Genomic DNA, 24470 nt, shown 5'->3' with positions numbered 1-24470 from the left:
CTCACTTTTGAAATATAGTAATAATTTATGACAATTAATGAACTAAATAAAAGAGACCCCTGCTGTTCAAACTGAGCACTGCTACTAAAAGGTGATGACACAGAAATGATGTTTCCTTTTTGGTAGGTATAAAGACTTCCTCAGCATTGAGTGAAAGCCAAAGTCTCCAAGCCAAGTGTTGTAGTGTAAACACCATGATATGGAGTATATGTGCTGATGTTTACATCACCCTACAGCTTATAAAAGTGCTGTAGTATAACTAGCAGGACACCGCTGATGTGGTGGACACCTCCCCCATCTCAACACAACCTCCTTCACAAATCAGTGTGGACCAAGTCAGAGAACAGCCAAGGAAACTTCATCCCATGAAAGCGGCAGGCCCACGCAAAGTGTGTCTCCGACTACTGAAGACCTACGCAACTGAACTGGGAGAACCGCTATGACATATCTTCTCCCTAGCCTGCAGTGAGGGAGAGTGCCCACCCTCAGTTAGACTTCATGCATCCTTCCAGTTCTTTAGAAGAACCAGCCCAGCCAGCTGAATGACTTCTGACCAGTGGCACTCACTCCACACCTGATGAAGTTGGAGCGGTTCTTCCTCGACTCCCTCAAACCCCAGGTGCAACACACCCATGACTGTCTGCAGTTTGCATATAGTGCAGCTGTTGGTGTGGAGGATGCCATCCTCTACCTGCTACAAGTCCACTCACACCTGGATAATGGGAAATGGCACAGTGAGGATTCTCTTCCTGGACTTCTCGAGTTCCTTCAACACCATCCAGCCCGTTGTGCTCCAGGACAAACTGAATAGGATGTGAGTGGACCCCTGCCTGGTCACTTGGATCTCCAGCTACCTCACAGACAGACAGTATGTCAGGCTGAGGGACACCATATCTGACATTGTAATTGACAGCACCAGCACACCCCAAGGCACGGTGCTGGCCCTTCCTCTCTTCACCCTGTAGACCTTCGACTTCTGCTACAACTCTGAGCTGTGTCACATTCAGAAGTTCATATATGACAAAACCATTGTTGGATGCATCAGGGATGACAGAGAGGAGGAGTACAGGAGCCTAGTGAAGGACTTTGCTGGCTGGTGCGACAGAAACCATCTACAGCTCAAAACCTAAAAGACAAAGGAGCTGGTCATTGACTTTTGGAAGTCCAGACCAAATCCACAACCAGTTCTGATCCAGGGAGCTGAGGTGGAGGCTGTGGATTCCTAGAAGTACCTCAGGCTGTGGCTGGACATCAAACTGGACTGGACAAACCACACCAACCACCTGTACAGGAAGGGACAGAGCAAGCTGGACTTTCTGAAGAGGCTGCAGCCATTTAACAGGAAACTCCTGTGGATGTTCTACCAGTCCATAGTAGCCACCGTCCTCTTTTAAACTTTGGTGTGCTCGGGGAGCGCAGCATATCCAAGAAGGACACATTCAGGCTGGACAAACTGACCAGGTGGACTGACTCTGTGGTTGGCACGAAGCTAGGCTCTCTGGTGATGCTGGCAGAGAAGAGAACACTGGACAAACTGCTGGATATTATGGAAGATGTCAGTCACTTTCTGCACACCGTCATTAGTAACCAGAGGAGCCTCTTCAGCCACAGACTGCTCCTTCTTAAGTGCAGGACCAACAGACTGAAAAACTCCTTTGTCCCTCATGCAATCAGACTGGAGAACTACTCACTGGGGGAGGAGGAGTAACAGGAAGACCGATGATGGGAAGGAGAGAAACAGTAGGAGCCAGTAAACCAGTATTGATCCGTATGTCTGGTATTTATATTTATATTTACAAACTGGTTTTTTTGGGGGGTTTTTTTACTTTCACTTTTGATATTTTGTGTGCTTCTTACCCTGTGTGATGCTATACAATGCTGATGGAACCTCGGTTTCCCTGAGGGAGTTTTCCTAAGAGATCACAAAATGTTCTATCTAATCTAAGCGTGTCATTATGTGTCATTACACCTTCTAACACTGACACGATTGTAAATTTAAACAACAAATCTCTCAAATTTTAAACAATGACATTTTTCCAAACTGATTATTGTAGTATAACTAGCAGGACACCACTGTTGTGTGCAGTAAATTTTGTGTCACTACATTTTATGACTTTGATGCTATTGAAAATTTAAATAGTGAAAAATCCCCCCAAATTTTTTAAAATGACTTTTTTCCAAACTGAGTCCTGTAGTATAATCAGCAGGACACCACTGTTGTGTGCAGTGAATTTGGCGACACTACACCTTATGACTTTGATGCTATTGAAAATTTAAACAATCAAAAATTCTCCAAATTTTTTTAAAATGACTTTTTCTTAAAGTGAGTGTTGTAGTATAATCAACAGGACACCACTGTTGTGTGCAGTAAATTTTGTGTCACTACACCTTATGACTTTGATGCTATTGAAAATATAACAATAAAAAATTATCCAAAATTTTTTTTAAATGACTTTTTCCCACAGTGAGTGTTGTAGTATAATCAGCAGGACACCACTGTTGTGTGCAGTAAATTTTGTGTCACTACACCTTATGAGTTTGATGCTATTGAAAATTTAAACAATAAAAAAATTCTCCAAAAGTTTTGAAAATTACTTTTTCCCAAACTGAGTGTTGTAGTATAATCAGCAGAATACCACTGTTGTGTGCAGTAAATTTTGTGTCACCTTATAACTTTGATGCTATTGAAAATATAAACCTTAAAAAATTCTCCAAAATTTTTGAAAATGACTTTTTCCCAAAGTGAGTGTTGTAGTATAATCAGCAGGACACCACTGTTGTGTGCAGTCACTTTTGTGTCACCTTATGACTTTGATGCTATTGAAAATCTAAACCTTAAAAAAATCTCCAAAATTTTTGAAAATGACTTTTTCCCCAAAGTGAGTGTTGTAGTATAATCAGCAGGACACCACTGTTGTGTGCAGTAAATTTTGTGTCACTACACCTTATGACTTTGATGCTATTGAAAATATAATCAATGAAAAATTCTCCAAACTTTTTTAATATTACTTTTCCCAAACTGAGCACTCTGGTATAATCAACAGGACACGGCTGTTGTTTGCAGTGAATTTGGTGACACCACATCTTGTGACTTTGATGCTATTAAAAATTTAAAAAAATAACAAAATTCTGCAGTTTTTCATAATGGCATTTTTCCAAACTGAGCTCTGTAGTATAATCAGCAGGACCCCACTGATGTGTGCAGTGAATTTGGTGATATCACTCCTTATTACAATGATTTATTCAATACATTTCTGGTGTCTTTTTTCCATGTATGCACTTTGTAGACGGTCCCTAAGCTTCCGTTTCTCTGCCGCTGCCCGTTCAGATCAGTGTTATTTTTTTTCAGCTCAGAGGACGGCTCATATGGATAAAAAATAAGGTTGTAGCTCGTTGTCTACCTTCCTGAGGTTAGAAACTAGTGGTGTTTGTCTTTCTACAACGTTTCTCTTCAGATCTATTGAGCCGTGAACTTCGAATCTGTGAATATCTTTCTAACTTTACCTAAGTAACCAGCGAACTGAATTTCTTTCACCATTAATTACTTCTTTATAGCAAATAATCCAGCTGCATCGAAGTATATCGGACGAGATAAAAATAAAGACCTCCTCCAACAGAGGGCGGAAATGCATGTGCACCTCTGTCACACATATTAAGGCGTTTTGCCCGCCTGTGACTGAATGAGAAATTTCAAGTGCGCTTTTACGCACGGTGGGAGGCTGCGCGCGGTGTGAAGTAACACGCAGACTGTCTTGTGTCGGATTCTATAAAAGTCAAATAGAGGAGGAATAACCAAACATTTGTCATAGAAATCCGAACAACACTGATCAACTGGGAAAAAGGTCAGAATAAACCCTTTATAACGGCATATAATCATTTAATTTGATCCATAAATGGAGTATAAAGCTAATCAGATGTTGTTTTACGCTTTGAGCTGCATTTATTCATTTATTTATTCTTTTGAAATTAAGTTTTATTAAGAGTTAGAGTCTTCTAAGCAGAAAGGAGAAGTTGCGGTCGTTTTTGAAATGTTGCAGAAAGGTGTTTCCAACACAAACTTTTGTTGAAGATGTGTTCACTGTATGAACGAATATATCCATATGTCTTTGCTGTTTATTTATTTTCAGGGTTGTTATTCTGGGTTGTTTGCACAGTGTGTCCACAGTTTCCGTTTGCATCACACAAACTTTGGGTTCTGCAGAGATGGAGAGGCTACAACAAGATAAAGTAAGTCCAAGCATTTGTTACTTCTGGGGTTACTGCTTGTCACATTTTTAAACATAATCGTCTGATTTTGAAACTTACACATCTGTCACAGCTGCACAATTTCTGTACACAAGCTTCAGGTGAGATATGGCTCATTATTTTTTAGTTGTTGTTCATACATACTTTTTCCACATTTTGTTATGTTAGAGTTTTTTTCAAAAATGGAGTAAATTCATTTTTCCCCCCTCAAAATTCTACTCACAACACCCCACAGTGACAACATAAAAAGTTTTTTTTTTTGAAAATTTATTTAAAAAAATAATAAAACCTAAGAAATCACATGTACATAAGTATTCACACCCTTTGTTCAATACGAGGTCTGTTAGAAAAGTATCGGACCTTTTTATTTTTTGCAAAAACCTGATGGATTTGAATCACGTGTGCTTGCATGAGCAAACCTTGAACCTTCGTGCGCATGCGTGAATTTTTTCACGCCTGTCGATTGCGTCATTTCCTGGTAAGCAGCCTTTGTGTGGGACATGTGTTGTGCACTCGGTGGATTTTCATTTCAAGGAAAAAGGCAGAACGACTGGAGCATCACCGCATCAGATTTTGCCAGAAACTGGGCAACAGCCAGGTGGAAACCATTCGGAAGATTCTGACGGCTTTTGGTGACAATCCTATGGGCATCACACAGATTAAGGAGCGGTACAACCACTTTAAAGACGGCCGCACAACGGTGGAGAGCGAGCCACGCTCCGGTCGGCCATCATCATGCTGAAATGACCAGTTCATTTCCAAAGTGAACGCTGTGGTGATACAGGGCCGTCATGTGACTGTCCGAGAAATTGCAGAAGAGGTGGACATCAGCACTTTTTCGGTACATTCCACTGTAGAAGACAGAAGATTTGGCCATGAAAAGAGTGGCTGTGAAATTCATGCTGCTTCTGATGGAGGAGCAAAAGCGCCTCTGTGTTGAAGTCTCACAGGACATGCTGTGACATGCCCACCTCTTCCACAATTTCTCGGATAGTCACACGACTGAAAAGTCACAGAAAGCCATCTGAATCATCCGAATGGTTTCCACCTGGCTGTCACCCAGTTTCTGGCAACATTTGATGCAGCACTGCTCCAGTCGTTCCATCTTTTTCCTTGAAATGAAAATCCGCCGAGTGCACAACAGACGTCCCACACAAAGGCTGCTTACCAGAAAATGATGCAATCGACAGGCGTGAAAAAGTTCATGCATGCGCACGAAGGTTCAAGGTTTGCTCATGCAAGCACACGTGATTCAAATCCATCAGGTTTTTGCAAAAACTAAAAAGGTCCGATACCTTTCTAACAGACCTCGTACTTTGTTGATGCACCTTTGGCAGGAATTTCAGCCTCAAGTCACTATGATGCCACAAGCTTGGTGCACCTATCTTTGGGCAGTTTTGCCCATTCCTCTTTGTAGCACCTCTCAAGCTCCATCAGATTTGATGGGGAGCATTGGTACTCCGCCATTTTCACATCTCTCCAGAGATGTTCAATCAGATTCAGGTCTGGGCTCTGGCTGGACCACTGAAGGACATTCACAGAGTTGTCCTGAAGCCACCCCCTTTGATATCTTGGATGTATGCTTAGGGTCATTGTCCTGCTGAAAGATGAACCGTCGCCCCAGTCTGAGGTCACGAGCGCTCTGGAGCAGGTTTTCATCCAGGATGTCTCTGTACATTGCTGCATTCATCTTTCCCTAAATCCTGACTAGTCTCCCAGTTCCTACTGCTGAAAAACATCCCCACAGCATGATACTGCCACCACCATGCTTCACCGTAGGGATGATGATTTCCTCCAAACATGATGCCTGGCATTCACGCCAAAGAGTTTAGTCTTTGTCTCATCAGACCAGAGAATTTTGTTTCTTATGATCTGAGAGTCCTTCAGGTGCCTTTTGGCAAACTCCAGGCAGGCTGCCATGTGCCTTTTACTAAGGAGTGACTTCCGTCTGGCCACTCTACCATACAGGCCTGATTGGTGGATTACTGCAGAGATGGTTGTCCTTATGGCAAGGCTGGGTAGGATTACTTTGAAATGTAATCCAAAAATAATCAGATTACAAATCATCCAAATGTATGTACATACATACATGTAATCCACATGTATTCTTTCAAAGTAATCCTACCCAACCTTGCCTTCTGGAAGGTTCTCCTCTCTCCACAGAGGAATGTTGGAGCTCTGACAGAGTGACCATCATTTTCTTGGTCACCTCCCTGATTAAGGCCCTTCTCCCTGATCACTCAGTTTAGACGGGCAGCCAGCTCTAGAAAGAGTCCTGGTGGATCCGAGCTTCTTCCATTTATAGTGGATGGGGCCACTGTGCTCATTGGGACCTTTAAAGCAGCATAAATGATTCTGTACCCTTCCCCATGTTTGTGCTTTGAGACAATCCTGTCTCTGAGGTCTGCAGACAATTCCTTTGGCTTCATGCTTGGTTTGTGCTCTGACATGCACTGTCAACTGTGGGAACTCATATGTAGACAAGTGTCTTTCCAAAATCATGTCCCAATCAATTGAATTTACCCCAGGTGAACTCTAATTAAGCTGTAGAAAGATCTCAAGGATGATCAGTGGAAACATGATGCACCTGAGCTCAATTTAGAGCTTCATGGGAAAGGCTGTGAATACTTATGTGTGAGTCCCTTGTTTTGTTTTGTTTTTATATAAAATTGCAGAAATTAAAAAAAAAATTCACTTGTCGTTATGGGGTATTGTGTGGTATAATTTTGAGGGAAAAAAATGAATTTTGGAATGAGGCTGTAACATAAAATGTGGAGAAAAGTGAAGCACTGTGAATACTTTCCGGGTGCACTGCATGTGTGTGTGTGTGTGTGTGTGGTGTGTGTGTGTGTGTGTGTGTGTGTGTGTGGTGTGTGTGTGTGTGTGTGTGTGTGTGTGTTGTGTGTGTTTTAATCAGAGTTTGATTTGTGCCAACCTGCCCTGATGAATAGCTGTGTGGGTATTTACGAGTCACATACCTTGTGCATTTTTACAGGAAACTATAAGAAGAATAACAAAATCAGTTACTGTACATCAGCTTGTTGGGCTTCAGGACATGTGATGATAGGTATTCCTTTTCTCTTTTTTTGCCCCATACGTATGTATGTGGCCTCTACTGCAAACAAAATACAAATAAAGGACTTAAGCTTAAGCAAATAACTAAACGTAAGCTTCAGTTTTTGGGGTAATCCCACAAACCGTGGTGAGGAGGCGTTTCTCAGACAGAAACAGAGAGAGATAGACCAGTTTGGTGGCGTGTGGCGTTCAACTTGAATATTATTTAGTGAGGCGAGGGTGGAAAGAGTAAATACTGCAAAAAGTCCTCAAGGTTTGAGAAATTTTACAGCAATGATAAATCAAGAGGAACAGAGCACTCTCCTCACTTTAACACAAGGAAACTGTTCAAAAAGAAAACTTTAAAGGCTTTCTTGTGATAAAACCCACAAGATTTTAAATGAGAAGGGGCAATCGGTGAGAACAACACCTCCACCTCCTACATGTTCAACACATGTTCATGCAGTTTAAATCTTTGTGATTCAGTGATACACTTTGTACAACCAATGGATGCCTTGATTGCACCACTTCAGAAGCTCAATGAGTTGTTGGAGTGTCTGTGATTCTTCTGGATCAGGACAAAAGTGCAAGCTTTCAGTGGCTCCTGGACTAGACCATCGGAAGAGTCACTTGGGAGGAGTGTATTGAGACATGACATTGCTGGACAGAGGTGTTTGATATCACTTTGCAGCAGAACAAAGGTCCAAGTCTTTTGGGTCCTGTTGCTTCCTGTCTCACTGTCTGGTTGTGAAACGTGGGGGCTAACCAGTGACCTAAGGCAATGGTTAGGTGTCTTTGGTACTTGGTCTCTTTGGAGAATGTTTGGATACTACTGGAATGACATCACTTGCATTGAGTATCACTTACATTGTGAGGGAACATTAGTTATGGCATTTTGGACATGTGGCACATTTGTCTGTGTGTGATCCAGCACGCAGGTGCCTCAGTGTTGAGGGTAGCAGCAACTGGAAAAGACCAAGGGGATTAGTACATTTTACCTGGCTGTGATGGGTAGATGGTTACTTTTAAAATGTGGAGATGGATTGGTTGTATGTCTGGGTGGTTGCTATCCAGGACCCAGCACAGTTCTGTGGTGTGGTGGATGCAATGAGGTACAGCACGGGCTGCCAGACCTGACCTAATTCAGTGATAGAATAATATATAGTTCTGTGGGCATTCGTCATACATATTAACAGAGTTAATATGTATATGTTGCGGACAGGAACGAGCGAAGTTCTTCAACATCTCACTTTGTCATTTAGGTCCTTCAAACTTTTTTGTTTTTAGTAAATGTTTCGGTGGAGCATTAGTAAGACTAAAACCCTTCAACGTCTGGAGGGCACCACCGCCACTATAAGCATTTGTCTTTATTTGCATCTCACATGCCTGGAAAGTCCCCACCAGCTCATTTAGGTCCTTCAGACTTTATTTTCAGTAAATGACTGACCTCATGTGCTGTCAAGGTGTGTGCTGCCTCTCACTTTAGCGTTCCCGGATTCAATGTTGACTCAGCATTTAGCATCTCCTGTTTCAGTGTCGACTGTGCATTGACTTCCCATGAGATCTCCTCTAGTCGTGCAAGATCTCTTCTTTGCCTTTTTTAATTAATTTTTAAAAAAAAATTGAAACTAACAAAAAATTACACAAAAACCTTACAGAGATTAAACATACCACAGCAAAAACTGAAAAGCAGGTTAATCTCCTGTACTGTTTTTGCATATCCGGTTTCAGTGTCAACTTTCCGCTGAATTGAAAAGGAGATCTCCTCTATTCACATGCGATCTCCTTTTTAAAATTGAGACAAACAACAAGTTACACAAAAACCTTACAGAGGATAAACATACCAGCGCAAAAACAACATAATGAAAAACAGACTAAAATCTTCTGCTGTAGCTCCAGGAAGTGTTCAACATTTGACATTTCCTGTTTCACTGTGGACTCAAAATTTGGCGCTTCCTGTTTAGGACTCCCTGTACCATGAGCAAGCTTGCGCCGCTTGCGCGCCGCTTCGCTAATCATACAAAGTCATACAGATTTTCTCTCTCCTTGAATTCATCTTAATGTAAACATTTTTGTATTTCATTTTCTGTTGCATTTAATTTGATGTATTTGTTAAGGTGCAACCCCTTTCAAAGAGAGTAGTTCCTGTTGGCTTCATCAGCCTGTGACCTCCAACACTCACTGGATCAGTTCATAGCCGAGTGTGAAGGGATGTGGCTGGGATGAGGATTAGCATCTCTAAATCTGAGGCCATGTTCTCAGCAGGAAACCAATGGATTGCCTACTCCGGGTAGGGAATACGGTCTTGCCCCAAGTGAAGGAGTTCAAGTACCTCAGGGTCTTGTTCACAAGTGAGGGGATGATGAAATGTGAGATTGGCCGGAGAATCGGTGCAGCAGGGGCAGTATTGCATTCATTCTATTGCACTGTTGTGACGAAAAGGGATCTGAACCAAAAGGCAAAACTCTTGATCTACTGGTCAGTCTTCTACTGGTCATGAGTGTTGGGTCATGACTGAAAGAACTAGATTGTGGGTACAAGTGGCCAAAATGGGCTTCCTTAGGAGGGTGGCTGGTGTCTCCCTTAGAGAGAGGGTGAGAAGCATGGTTTTCCATGGGGAGCTTGGAGTAGAGCCACTGCTCCTTCATGTTGAAGGGAGCCAGCTGAGGTGGTTCAGGCATCTGTTAAGGATGCCTCCTGGGCGCCTCCCTAGAGAGGTGTTCCAGGCACATCCATCTGGGAGGAGACCCTGGGGAAGACACAGGACTAGGTGACGAGGTTATATCTCCACACTGGCCTGGGAACGCCTCGGCATCCCCCGGTCAGAGGTGGTCAATGTGGCACGGGAAAGGGAAGTCTGGGGTCCCCTGCTGGAGCTGCTGCCCCCGCGACCCGATCCTGGATAAGAGGTTGAAGATGAGATGAGATGAGTGTTAAGGTGCAAATTAAGGATGAGTTTTACAGGTGAACTTTAGGTATGTGTCATAAGCACTTATGATTATCAACTTGACCTTTCAAGGTCAAACATATTCAAAAGCCATGTAACCAATAGAAGTGTGATATGTGACTCCGTTTTGGTGTTTACAGTTTTTGCCAATTGCTTACACTCAAAAAGCAAATGCTGAGAATCTAAAATTTCAAACCCAAAAGTTCTTGTAACAGCTAAAACACAGTGTGACAATACCTTGCAGTAAACACATTTTCTGTTTGCACTTTGTTTGCAATTCTTCAGTTGGTGCAGAACATTACACACAGTTTTCTACAGTAGACACTGAACTCAAAGATAAAATATCTCGTTATCACTGGGGAAACACATTTAGTAAAAATGCAAAACACACCTGGTAATTGCAAATACTTGTGCACACATCTGAACACACTCACACAGAATACTCACCACCAATCAGTCTGACCTTTGGCATTACAAATAGAGCTCAGGTAAGACATTTTGTCAAATCTGCAATCACGGAGGCAATAAGACATAGAGAAAGAGGCAGAGGAAGACAAAGACAGATACATGGACAAGGACAAAGACAAAGAAGAGCAAGGAGAAATGCTTCAGATAAAATTCGAGCAACTTTGGTGGACTATGTGATCAAACACGGCCTCACACTGAGGGAAGCTGGACAAAGGGTCCACCCAAACCTCAGCCACCATACATTGGATAGTACTGTCAAGTGATGTTACCGTGCCATGTAAGTAAACTACAGTACTGTAAATACTTGTTTTCATTGTTTTGATTTGTGTTTTGAATTTGAACTATACAGTACTCTATCTTTCTTTAGGTATTCGTAAGAAATTTCAATTTCTTTGTTAAAAAAATGGGAAAAGAACACTTTTGTTGATAAATACTGTAACTTTCAGCAAAGAGTAACCTGTTCTCTCAGCCTGTTCTAGTTGCAGTTTCCAGACGTTTTCTGTGCCTTGTCTTTTGAAACATGTTGGATGATATTATGCTGAAACCTCTTAGAAACTTACTCAAGATTTTACTATCAACTGCACGTGTGAAACCGACCTCTAAACCAAACTGCACCATTAGTATAGGCCAGGGGTGGCCATGTTCGGTCCTCGAGATCTACCTTCCTGACACTCTTAGGTGTCTCCCTGCTCCAACACACCTGAATCCAATGAAAAACTCATTAGCAGACTTTTAATGAGCCTTTCATCAGATTCAGGTGTGTTGGAGCAGGGAGACACCTAAGAGTGTCAGGAAGGTGGCTCTCGAGGACGAACTTGGCCACCCCTGGTATAGGCAGTAGAAATATATCAACAGAATGAACAAATACTGAGTAAAACCTCCAACACCACACTGATGTGGACATTCTGGTATGTCAGCTGTGGTGAAATTAAGCTGCTGTGTTCTACTGTCAGTTTTCATATTCACCAACTTAAGATGGTCCTTCTGATTGACAACCCAGCTTTCTGCAAACCGATTCGATTATTGTGACATCCTGTGGTTCCTGTGGCAACAGGTGTGTGTGTGTATGTGTGTGTGTGTGTGTGTGTGCACACTTGTTTCAGGATGTTTTTATGATAACACACCTTCAATATCTGGGGAAAACACGGACATTTTACGCGTCCTCATTTTACCGAGCACTCTAAAGCATTCGACCCCCAGAAACATGTTCCCAGACCAAAAATCTCTGATATGTCCTGAAATATCACATTTTTTGGAAAATAAGTGTGTAAGCATGTTTATCGTTTTTGCTCATCTTCAATTTCACCGCCTAGTGGTCAGTTGTGGAACTGAACACACTTTTTACACACTTTCAGTGTGATGTTATTGCACTCATAAGTCATGTAGTGTCCTCATATGTAGCATAAATATTAGGTTTGACCAAAATATAGCCCTAGCCAAAAACTCAACAGATAGACATATTCCTGTAAGCATGGGTCACAATGAGTTTGATTCCCAGGCCTCTAGGACCTTGGGAAAGTCATGTTCCCATTTTTTACATTTCTGTCATACGTCCTGATATGTCATGAAATACGTGTGTGTGTGTGTGTGGATTATGTTGGTGTTGATAAAATACACTTATTTGTGCTGCAGACATGTTCACATAGCGTGCTGTAGCTGTGACATTCCACCAGTGAGCATGATATAAAATGCTATGTCACGTCTCTGCATCCGTACTGTCTTTTATCCCCCCAGCATTGTGCATTTCCCTTTTCTTATCCTGCATGTTTCCTGTGTCATACAAAGATACTCTCTGTCTAAATTCAGCTTGTTTCAGTTATTATCCAGCAAGGCCGTGATGGATACACGCTGTAGCCTATAATATCAACTATCAGTGTCTCTCTGTCTTATCATTACTTCAACTAATGTGTCATTTTACTCTATGTTCTTTCAATCTGAGCTGGAAAGATAACCAAATATATAGGTTCGTAATAAGTACAGTCTCAAACACTCTGTACTAGAGAAAGCTTTTGTTTGTTTTGACACAAACTGTATTCAATCATCCACATTGTGGAAAAAAACGCTCACATTCATTTATCACCAAAGCGCCATGATAAGAAAATGAGTCATGTATCACAATGGCAGTTTTCACGTAGAGGACTGGATGTTTGAGGGTTCTGTGCTGTAGCTCAGCTGTTCTTAAGGCTGCACACTTCTGGATAGAGACCTGTGATGTTGTGCCTGGAATCTGCTGGAGCCACTCTTCCAGGTTGGAGGTCTTCGGAACAACAGATTGGGGGTTCACACACCAATCAGGGCCTGGTGTTGTTGACCGAACGCCCCCCCCCCCCTTCAATGCACCTTCACTGTGCATGCTTCATTTCGGAGCATCAGCAGCAATTCACCGATTATCATCTCGTTTCTGCTTCATCATCTGTCTCAGTGACAGATATCTGAAGCTTTTGTACAACAATCATTTCCACAGAAATTCAGCATTATTTCATAATAAAAGACGGGGGACCAATCAGAGTGCGACAGCATCACATCAGACATGCTGCTGCTGCACATACCTCATTTTGGAGCATCAGCAGCGATTCACAGATTATTGCCTCGTTTCTACTTAAAACTGATGTTAGAATTATTTAAGAGGTTTTTTTCTTTGTCATCTGATGGTTAATAATCCCATTATTCTCTTTCGTTGCTTTGGGTGTAGAGAGTCAGACTCAGAGAGTCAGACTCAGATGTGCTGCTGTTGCACTCTGATCAATCCGCCGCCTTTTTATTTTGAAATAATGCTGAATTTATGTGTTAATGATTGTTGTACAAAAGCTTCAGATATCTGTCGCTGAGGTAGATGATGACTGGAGAGCAGTTTGAAGCAGAAACGAGGCGATAATCCGTGAACTGTGTCATCAGGGGAGACCAATTTTTAGGGGGACCATTCGGTCTGCAACACCTGATCAAAGTTTGTCAGTCAATAAAGGATACCATCCTACATAATGCTCTCAGACAAGAAAGGTTGATCTTTTTGACATAGTTATGAATTTTTTGGTCAGTGACACCGGGCCCCGGACATACATCCAGTGAGGGTCCCCAGGCTAGACCCCCCCCATGCTTCTACCCCAGCCTATCTTAGAACATGAGTGAGATACATATAAATCAAGCCATACTGACTTGAATGTTGCCCAGATTTATTTTTTTGAAGTAAAGATTTAGGCTGTTGCTGACCAGAATTTCCTCTTTGATGAGGGTGACAGATAGGGTTTGCTTCCAGACCTCAGCACCGTGGCTGCACCTCCGAGGAACTTGTACTGACATGCAATTGTTTGAACGGATGCGCTGGAAATTTACAGTTGATGAGAAATGGCTTCGAGAGACTTTCCTGACTTGTTACACCTACAATCCTCAGCTCTATATTGTGGTCACTGGACTGGTCACAAGGTGTGTCGATTATCCTACACATTCTCACTCCCAACTTGTCACATTTTTACACTTGGTCAGTAGCCCTTATCATCAACATGTGATGTAATGGATGCCCGGTTTGCATCATTTAGTGATGCACGGGATAGCAGTGCATGTCACTAAATGACATGAAAGGGGTACACAACTCATCACATGTTGACACTTGGTAGTTTTGTATCAATATGTGATGAGCTGAGTGTGAGAATGTGTTGGTCAGTCCAGTGAGTGCTGTCAAATAATCCCTTTTTTTGTTGTCACAGAGACCGTACTGGCTGTACCCTTAAGTTCCTATAATCGTGATCGCGATGTGTGTGTGTGTGTGTGTGTGTGCGCGCGCGCACCCCGACATGTACCCTTGATAATACAGTGAGCGAATAGCAGAAGGTCCCTAATTGTTTATATCCAGTTGTGTCTGAGTCGAGTAGGACTCTTAACTGCCCACTTTTTGATTTACTTTGTAGCTGTTAGAAATAAAGGTTTGTTTAATTCACTCATTTATATTATATTTTCAAGTCAAATGTAACACTTGGAATAGTGACAGATGGAAAATAGTTGAAATGATAATAAACTGTCATTTAAGCAGCTGCTCCCATCGTTATTTCAGCACTCTTCAAACACCGACAGACAAACACATGAATAAAAATGGCAAGTAGTTTATATTATTTCATATTCAGACAAAATTTCTAAATTGTCTAACCATTTTTTAAAAAAATGCCATATTTTGTAAAAGACATGTAAATCCAAATGTAATATCTGTTGGCCTTTTGGTTTAGTAGGTAATAATAAGAGGTGCATTGATCCAGTATTTTGGAACATCATCAGTACAATATTGGCCAAAATTACTGCATCAGACAATGGAAATTTAAAAAAAACTTTTGAATTTGGGCTTTTCGTTTTTAGGTGGCTTAGTGGTTAGCACTGCTTCATCACAGTAAGAAGTTCATGGGGTCGATTCCCATCTGTGGTATTTCTGTGTGATGTTTGTGTGGGTTCCCTTTGGCTGCTCCATCTTCCTCCCACATGCAGGTTAGGTGAATTGGAAACTGTAAAGTATGTGTTTGTTTGTCTATATGTGGCACTGCAACAAACTGGCATCCTGTCCAGGGTGTACCCCGCCTCACGCTCTGTGACTGGTGGGATAGGCTCCAGCCCCATGTCACCCTTATTTGGAGTAAGCGGTTGAAGATGAGTGAGTCAGTGAACTGCACGTACTAGAACGTACTCCCTATTTCAATATTTTGGACTCTGCTTTAGCACAGGCCTTTGTGTGTTTCAGACTTTGCCTTCCAACATGCGTGACATTCCAAACATTAACTTATATTTAATCATTATTATGAGTTAAATCCACTTTAATTCCAAAACTAGTTGGAAAGAAATGTTCGCTCTAGGATTTAGGCGTAAGTCTTTCAGGCCGTCTTTAGCTGCTGAGACATTTCTCCAAAGTGTAAATCAGAGCAGCCGGCAGTGTTGAAACAGTAGCTCAGAAGCTGAATGTGAAAATCAGAGCAGATGCAGAAAAAGGCTCATTGTGTGTAATTTCCAGGCTACAAACAACAAAAGCTTTGTCGAGCCACGAACAGGCAGTGCACACAGTGTTCTCTCTGCTCATTGTTATAATGTTTTATTTCTGTCTGTGTCCACAGCCAAAGAAATCGGTGACTGCGTACCTTCTCTACTGTGTTTCCACAGCAGTCATCGGGTCGCTACAATTCGGCTACAACACTGGGGTCATCAACGCACCTGAAAAGGTGTGTGTGTGTGTGTGTATGTATGTGTCAGTGTTGATTAATTCACTCATAATAATGACTAAAACCACAAATGATTATTGTTACTGTCAGCACTATAATTCAGTTTTAATTCATGGCCTTTAAGGTGTGTGCGTGCATGTGAACATGTGCACGCGCATGTGTGTGTAGTTTTATGAGGAGGTAAATGGTAAATGGACTGCATTTATATAGTGCTTTTTCATCTGCACCAGAAGCTCAAAGTGCTTTACAATTATGCCTCACATTCACCCAATCCACTTTCATTTTTGTATTTCAGAGCAGGATTATTGTCGGACTATATTATAATGTGTCTGGTCTGGAGAAAAGTGCAGGAACAAATATTGTGTTGAGGTGCATGACTGAATAAACCACATTAGAACACAGAGGTGCACTCACTGGGGTCACATTAGCCGTCTGACAACATGTATGATTTTTTTTTTTTTTTTAATTGATGTCTATACATGAGAAACATGGGATTTCATGAAAAAAAAAATAAAATGCCATATGCATTAAAATACTTGACACACCCCTTGACCAGGTTCACACTAAAATTTCATATTTTATCATTTGGTCTTGCTTGCTGATGAAATTCACCACAATTCAGTGATTTGACTTAAAACACATAAAACATTTAACTTCATGTAACCACTGCTTGCCACCATTATTATTATTACTCCAACAATGTTCAGAAGATGATGTTTCTAGTTTAATGGTCACACCAAGGCAGTGTGAGAAGCAATACTGCCCTCATGTGCGTAATATATATATATATATATATATATATATATATATATATATATATATATATATATAATATAAATGGAGGAGCATTCAGTAGGACACATATCTTCGTCAATGTGCACTTTTCAGCCAAATTCCAAACCATATTCCAGTCCTTTGACCACATGTATCCCTTTCACAAGAGACTGACCAAAATTTAAGGGGAATTAGGTGTTTTGAATCCACACCTGGTTCCACCAAAATTTATTGGCTTTTTCTTCATCTTTCCTTTGAAACTGCCTCCTTAAACATATATAACCCCAAAATACTGTATTCGTGGACTACACTGTCCCAGTCCACCCAGCTGTAAAGGGTACAGGCTTTAACCAGTTCCCTGCCATGGACTAGCTTCCCTTCTAGAATGAGTCATAGACTCTGATCCAGTTCTCATGAGAGAACCCAGGGATAAGAACCAGACCACTGAACCCCAGCGATTTCCTCTCCTTGGTCTGTGTGCCCCACCCCTCCAACACCTCGCTCAGAGCGCAAACCTCCACAAACACTAGCTTCCAATTCCACAAATTTTTACCTTGGAAAAAATGTTCAAGGTCAAAGTCCTGTTGGAAGTGGCTTTTCATAAGCTAAAATATAATACAAAATATAGATCAAAAGAGCTTTTCAATGTTAAAATCAAATATCCACTAAATCCACAATACAGATCAGATGTAGATCAAATTTAGTCTATTCATTGAGAGTGTCCGTTTGCACCTCATTGTCACAAATGAGAGTGATTGAGGCACTTTTCATTGAGATATAATGTAAAATGTTCACCAAATGGGCTTTTCAATATTAAATTCAAATGTTCACAAAATCCACAATCCGGATCAGATTGGATCAAACTTTGTGAGGCGATAGTGAGTGCCAGTCTGCACCTCACTTTCGAATATGAGAGTGATTGGGGCAAGTTTGATTAAGATATAATGTAAAATATAAATTAAATGGGGTTTTCAATGTTAAATTTAAATGGCCACAAAATCTGTAATCTGGATCAGATCCAGTGTCGCAGACTAAATGGTCCGCCGCTAAAAATGGGTCCGCCTTTTGCATTTGCGCGTGCGTCATTTCAGACCACAGCAGCATGTGTAAGACAGAGTCTCTTCAACCAACACAATTAAATGGATTATTAACCATCAAATGATAAAGGTAGAACCTCTTAAATCATTCTAAAGTGAGTTTTAAGCAGAAACGAGGTGACATTCCGTGACTCTTTGAAATGACCGACACGCAGTGAACACATCAGCTAGCAACTCATTTAGCCGCGGTGCTCTGATCGCTTCCACCACCTTTTATGATGAAATAATGCTGAATTTATGTGGAAATGATTGTTGTACAAAAGCTTCAGATATCTGTCATTGAGTCCAGTCATCATTATGACTGGAGTGCAGTTTGAAGCAGAAACGAGGTGTTAATCCGTGAACTGTGTCATCAGGGGAGACCGATTTTTAGGGGGACCATTTGGTCTGCGACACCTGATCAAAGTTTGTCAGTCAATAAAGGATACCATCCTACATAATGCTCTCAAACAAGAAAGGTTGATCTTTTTGACATAGTTATGATTTTTTTAAAATTCATTCAATGTTATCCCAGTTTTTCAAGATTTTTCCTGACTTTGATGTTTGACCTATGACCTTAAAAATTGAATCACTTCTTGCCTATGAATTCTTGCCTATGAATCTTGAGTAAAAATTTCATAATATATGAAAAATTCTGGGCTGCAGGCTGTTCACAAACAAACAAACAAACAAACAAACAAACAAACAAACAAACAAACCGGGGCAAAAACAAAACCTCCTCCAACTTTGTTGGCGAGGATAAATAAGTTAAAAAAATTACTCCCCAAGTTTTGAATTAATCTTGGTGAAAATTAAACAAACGTGAAAACACATAAAAACACCAACTTTGATAATGTAGCTACTTCTTGCCATCCTCTTCTTTGGGAACGACAGAAACTGCGAGGATTCTTCCAGAATGTGTCTGGTGAGCGGTACGGGGAACCATTCAGTGCAGACGCTAACACCATGGTGTGGAGCTTCTCTGTGGCCATCTTCAGTGTGGGAGGCATGATCGGCTCCTTCTCTGTCAGTGCTTTAGTCAACAGATTAGGCAGGTGAGTCTTGAGAGGCAGAAAATCAGCCCAGCAGGTTTGAGGGTTATTTAAAATGCAATTAGCTTTTGTATTATTTGTCCGCACACTCACTAATTAATCCTTTCTTTGTTCTTGTCTTGTGTCGCCAGGCGTAAGTCCATGCTGGTCAGTAACATCCTTGCCTTACTGGGTGGAGGTCTCATGGGACTATCAGCTCTGAGTCGATCTTTTGAGATGGTTATTATTGGCCGGTTGATCATCGGTGTGTTCTGTGGGCTGTGCACGGGCCTGACACCCATGTATGTTGGAGAGATTTCACCCACCGCTGTCCGCGGTGCCTTCGGTACACTTCACCAGCTGGGTGTGGTTATCGGCATACTAGTGGCACAGGTAAAATGTGGTGGTGTTTCCCATATGAAATCTCTTGGAAAAATGTACACCCAGGTCAGGTCATATGTTAGCATACGTCTTGGCTAAAAATAAACATTTTCTCCACCTCCACATGTTGCCAAAACATATAAAGCAGACCTCCCATTGGCAGTATTTGGTATCTGATTGTGGACATACTTGTACTGATTAGCCAGACAAAGGGAAAGAGCTGGAAAGGATTTGCAGCAGGTTAGCGTTATAAAGTATACAGATGGTAAAGTGCTGGCAAGTGAGGAAAGTGTGTTGAGAAGGTGGAGGGAATATTTTGAGGAGTTGATGAATGAAGAAGGCTTGATGATGTGGAAAGAGTATTGATAATATTGACACTTTAGCATTGATAAAATCATGACATAAGAAGACATACAGCGTTGGTAAAAATCACAAAATGAAAGATTAAAACAGCCTAAAAGATAACAATATCTATACAATTCGCAACCCTATATAAATAGTTGCATTAAAAACCAGTGTGCAAATAAGTGCAAATGCTGAAGTGCTAAGTTAAGAAGATCCTATCTACATGTGCCTTTTTCCTGATTAAGTAGTGTGATGGGCATTCATGTCCATCACACTACTTAATCAGGAAAAAGATGGTTTGTTTTACATTTGCTCACTGTGTGCCAACTTAACTACAGAACATTCGTAGATGGTCTGAAGGGAAGCATATGCACATACCTGCCTAATATGGATGATTCTGACATCAAAATCGACATTTTTGAACATGTACAATCAAAACAGGGCCTTGGAATAGGATTGGGGCACATAAAAAAATAAATGGGAACAAGGAAAAGCATCTTTAGTCTGAAGCAAACTTCAGCAGCCAGAAAGCAATTGCAGTTTGGATTTCTGTTGTAGTACAAAGATTGCATTGCCACTGAAAAAGATTTGCCTCAATTGTGGTTCATTTGATGAAAACTATTGTATTTGAGGACCTCTTGCCATGTTTGCGGTGTATTTTAGATCTTTGGTCTGGAGTTCCTGCTGGGTTCAGATGAACTTTGGCCTTTGCTGCTGGCTTTGACGGTCCTACCCGCATTTCTGCAGAGCATCATGTTGCTCTTCTGCCCCGAGAGCCCGCGTTACCTCCTCATTGTACTCAACCAGGAGGAGGAGGCAAGAAAAGGTCAGGCAACATGTGACCTCTTTAGTGCCAACAATGTTAATCTAGACTGATAAATCCTGAATGATTTGTGGACTGAAGCATGTCTGCTGTGTTCAGGTTGTAACTCTGTCAGGCATGGCATTCCAACAGTCTCAACCAATTTTACCTTTGGATGTCAGTGGTCATTTCTTTGTTTTCCATCACTTTTGCTTGTAGCATTGGTGCGGCTGCGGGGCCATGAAGATGTGAATGCTGACATTCAAGAGATGAGGGAAGAAAAGATGAAGATGGCCATGGAAAAGAAAGTGACCATCCCCGAGCTCTTCCGTTCTCGGAACTACCGTCAGCCAATCATCATCGCCATCATCCTTCAACTCTCCCAGCAGCTCTCCGGCATCAATGCGGTGAGTGTTGAAATTTCATGTCAGTAGCACCTTTAGAAATATATTTACTGAGAAACATGCTGACATGCTCAATACTTATTTTACCCACTGTATATATCTGTATTATAATAGCCAAGTGGCCTCTGCGTGCATGCATGGGTATGGCTTAGATCACGGCAAAACTGGGGAGAGTTGACATTCACCGTTTGGTATGCTTATATACTTTGGGTCAAGGATGAACGCTGTGAAAACCGAAAGTTGATAGAAAAATTTTTTTTTTTTTTTTTTTTTTTTAGAAATTAGCAGTTTTAGCTAACCAGTAAACAATGGACGTTGTGCTGCAATGCACCATGGGACTTCTGGGTTTTGAGGATTTAAATGTTGTTATTGTGATTCATGTTAGTTTAACAGTGTTGTTAGTGATATTGATTTATTGTGTTTTTGTAGTTCAACTGGTTTAGTCAGTTAAGTGTTATGTTGCGTTTACCATGAGTGACTTAAGTGTCATGTTGATACCATGAGTGAAATGTGTATTGCTTGCCACCATCTCTTTGTCAAATTAAAAGCACCTGTGTATAGCATTAAAAATCAAACAACAGAATAGAAGCTAAAATAATAATAATATTTATTATTATTAATAGTAATAATAATAATAATAATAATAATAATAATAATAATAGTGTGTATAAGATAACAAGAACCTAAATAATTTCTAAATACATTAAGACAGTAAAATAATATTTAAAAAAAATGTAATCAACAGGAAATAAAAGGGTTGAGTTCTTCTTCAAAAAACTGTTGAGGTCTCAGGTTCTAAAAACATTCTGGACTCACACGCCATTGCAACTCATAGAAACTTTGCTTAATTTATTACCACCCTTCAAAAATGTCAGCTACCTATTTTATAAACGCTACCCAATCTAGAGCCCATGGATCCCCAGAGGCAACACATTAGTATATACTGTAACATTTACCAAGACGTTGAAAAGATGACGGGGAGTGACAGCAAAACAGCTCGTTATTCTGGAGCATAAAATTGTTACTGTCAGCCGTAACCACGCCAACAACACTGCAACACTCTCAGCTCCAAAGAAAACTTCAGTTCCTTACACCCCTCCCACTTCTCCAGTCACATACCTGCCTTAGCCCCCTACACATTTGATGCACCAGACAGGCAATAAACACAGAAAACACTTGAACATTACTGCAGGGTCGCTACAATACACACACACACACACACACACACACAGGCCACTTTATTAGGTACATCTTGCTAGTACTGGGTTGGACCCCCCCCTTTTTTTTGTCTTCAGAACAGCCTTAATTCTTTGTGTCATAGATTCAACAACGTGTTGGAAACATTCCTCAGAGATGTTGGTCCATATTGACATAATGGCATCACATCCATTCATTCAGTCTGCCCATTCTCCTCTGACATCATCAAGGCATTTTTTGTGAATACAACTGCTGCTCACTGGATATCTTGTCTTTTTTGGACCATTCTCTGTAAACCCTAGAGATGGTTGTGTATGAAAATCCCAGTAGATCAGCAGTGTCTGAAATACTCAGACTAGCCAGTTTGGCAGCAACAACCATGCCATTTTCAAAGTCAAATACATCCCCTTTCTTTCCCATTCTGATGCTCAGTTTGAACTTCAGCAAGTCGTCTTCACCGTGTCTAGATCCCTAAATGCATTGAGCTGCTGCCATTTGATTGGCTGATTAACTATTTGTATTAACAAACAGTTGAACAGGTGTACCTAATAAAGTGGCTGAGTGTATATACTACAAGTCAAACTGACTGTAACTCAGCAGAAAATCAGCAGCTTCTACAATTTCACATAATATAACTTGCATGCAATTGTGCAGGTTACTGCAAAAATTAATTTGATACACTGCACTTCTCATGTAAAGATACACTGATTTGTGAGCACAATTTGCATTATTGTGTCATTTTTGAGTAGTTCCACTAGGTGTTGCCAGTGGGCAATAGTTTAACTGAACTTTAATCACAATGAAACTGTCTCTTCATCTTCCCTTTTAGGTGTTTTACTACTCTACAGGTATTTTTCAGACCGCTGGTGTCACTCAACCCATCTATGCTACGATTGGAGCTGGTGTAGTCAACACCGTGTTTACTGTTGTCTCTGTAAGTGTCTTAGTATATCAGTATGTGCCGTTGCACTGTGTTATATTTCATATAATAACTCACTTACTTCTTTGGACATCAGCTCTTCTTGGTGGAAAGGGCGGGGCGAAGGACACTGCACCTGATTGGTCTGGCTGGAATGGCTGTCTGTGCATTGATCATGACTATCTCCCTTTCTTTGGTGGTGAGTAGCTCTTGCTGACTTTATGTCAAGTGAATGTGTGATCACAGCAATAAAGTGTCTCACTAATGCTCTTTCCCTCCCTCTTTTGAGCAGAAGGTCAACTCAGCCCTAAGCTACCTGGCAATAGTGGCAGTGTTTGGCTTTGTTGCCAGTTTTGAGATGGGCCCAGGTCCCATTCCCTGGTTTATCGTGGCTGAGCTTTTCTCCCAAGGGCCTCGACCTGCCGCCATTGCCGTTTCTGGATTCTCCAACTGGACTGCCAACTTCCTGGTGGGGTTAGGCTTCCCTAAACTGGAGGTAGTAACTGCTTCACTTAACTTACCAGTGCACAAATATCAAGTTTGTCATTCCAAGGCCTTTTAACAAACATCTTTGTTGCTGTCTCTCAGCAACTATGTGGTCCTTACGTCTTCATCATCTTTATGGTTTTCCTCATCCTATTCTTCATCTTCACCTACCTGCGTGTGCCCGAGACCAAAGGAAGAACTTTCGATGACATCGCACAGGGATTTGCTGCCACTGAGGACAAGTCTTCCCCTTTACCATACACTGGTCCATCCAAGAACAAAGAAGCTGCACCAACAGACACGGTTCAAATGGATGATCTTCCACCACAGAATCCATGAACAACACTTGAGCTTTTTGAGACAAAAAACAGGAGGCATAGGAAGATGTGGATAACAGGATCTGAGCAAATTGATTTGTAAGGTGTACTCACAAATGATGAACAAGCTGCTTAGTGCTAAAAGGTTAAAGTAGAAAAAAGTCGACTGAGTGGATTAATAACAAAGCAAGATTTTAGTTTTATTAATATATAATGTGTTTATATGTCTGACAGTTCTTTTAAAATGCTAAAATAAATTCCCTCTGTAAGCCTGCTTTTAACAGGGCACCTCAAATGTCTTATCACGACTTAATGTTTGATGGCATCCAGAGTGCCAAAAAAAACAGCGTATGTTCAGGGTTAAGTCCCCCGTTCCCCTCCCCAACCAGTGTCAAAAGGTTGCAGGATTTGGCATTTCCTTATTGAGGTCAAGCTCGTAAAGCTGGTTTTGGAGCCCTGTAGTTTGACCCAAAAACACTGGCTCGCCATCCTGCCTACCTGCTGAATACTTGATGTTGCCATAAGAAGAGAAACATGTTGTCATGATTAGAAAGACTAACCAGGTAGGAAGGAGAAGACCGAAGTGCAGGGAAGGTTAGTTTAAAACAGAAGGTGACATGTGTAACCCTTTTGCTACAAAGATCCCCTGTCATTCTGGCGAAGGAAGGCATACGTTCATCATTTCCCATGCTGGTAAAGACAGCACAAGTACAGATTAGCAATGTCAACCCTGAATATTGTGCCTATGCATTCTGCCGACAGCCACTGTGGGGAGGACGGATACGTTTCCATTGGTGTCCAGGAACTATAGAAAATAGTGAAACATATTAATGTT

General features: G+C 41.2%; 1 protein-coding gene across 1 annotated transcript; it reads left to right on the top strand.

Moving 5' to 3' along the window:
• Nucleotides 1–3691: 3691 nt before the first annotated feature.
• On the top strand, nt 3692–23914 carry slc2a3b (solute carrier family 2 member 3b). Its single transcript, XM_034174579.1, has 11 exons — nt 3692–3842; nt 4128–4227; nt 15799–15903; nt 18648–18808; nt 18937–19177; nt 20174–20336; nt 20532–20719; nt 22743–22847; nt 22930–23031; nt 23125–23328; nt 23421–23914. Exons 2-11 carry the CDS (start codon nt 4204–4206, stop codon nt 23655–23657), a joined length of 1530 nt encoding a protein of 509 aa, XP_034030470.1. The 5' UTR covers nt 3692–3842; nt 4128–4203; the 3' UTR covers nt 23658–23914.
• The last annotated feature ends 556 nt before the right edge of the window (nt 23915–24470 follow it).

This window comes from Thalassophryne amazonica, chromosome 7, assembly GCF_902500255.1.
Source record: "Thalassophryne amazonica chromosome 7, fThaAma1.1, whole genome shotgun sequence".
Classification (NCBI taxonomy): domain Eukaryota; kingdom Metazoa; phylum Chordata; class Actinopteri; order Batrachoidiformes; family Batrachoididae; genus Thalassophryne; species Thalassophryne amazonica.
This window is presented reverse-complemented; position numbering and strand designations above follow the sequence as displayed.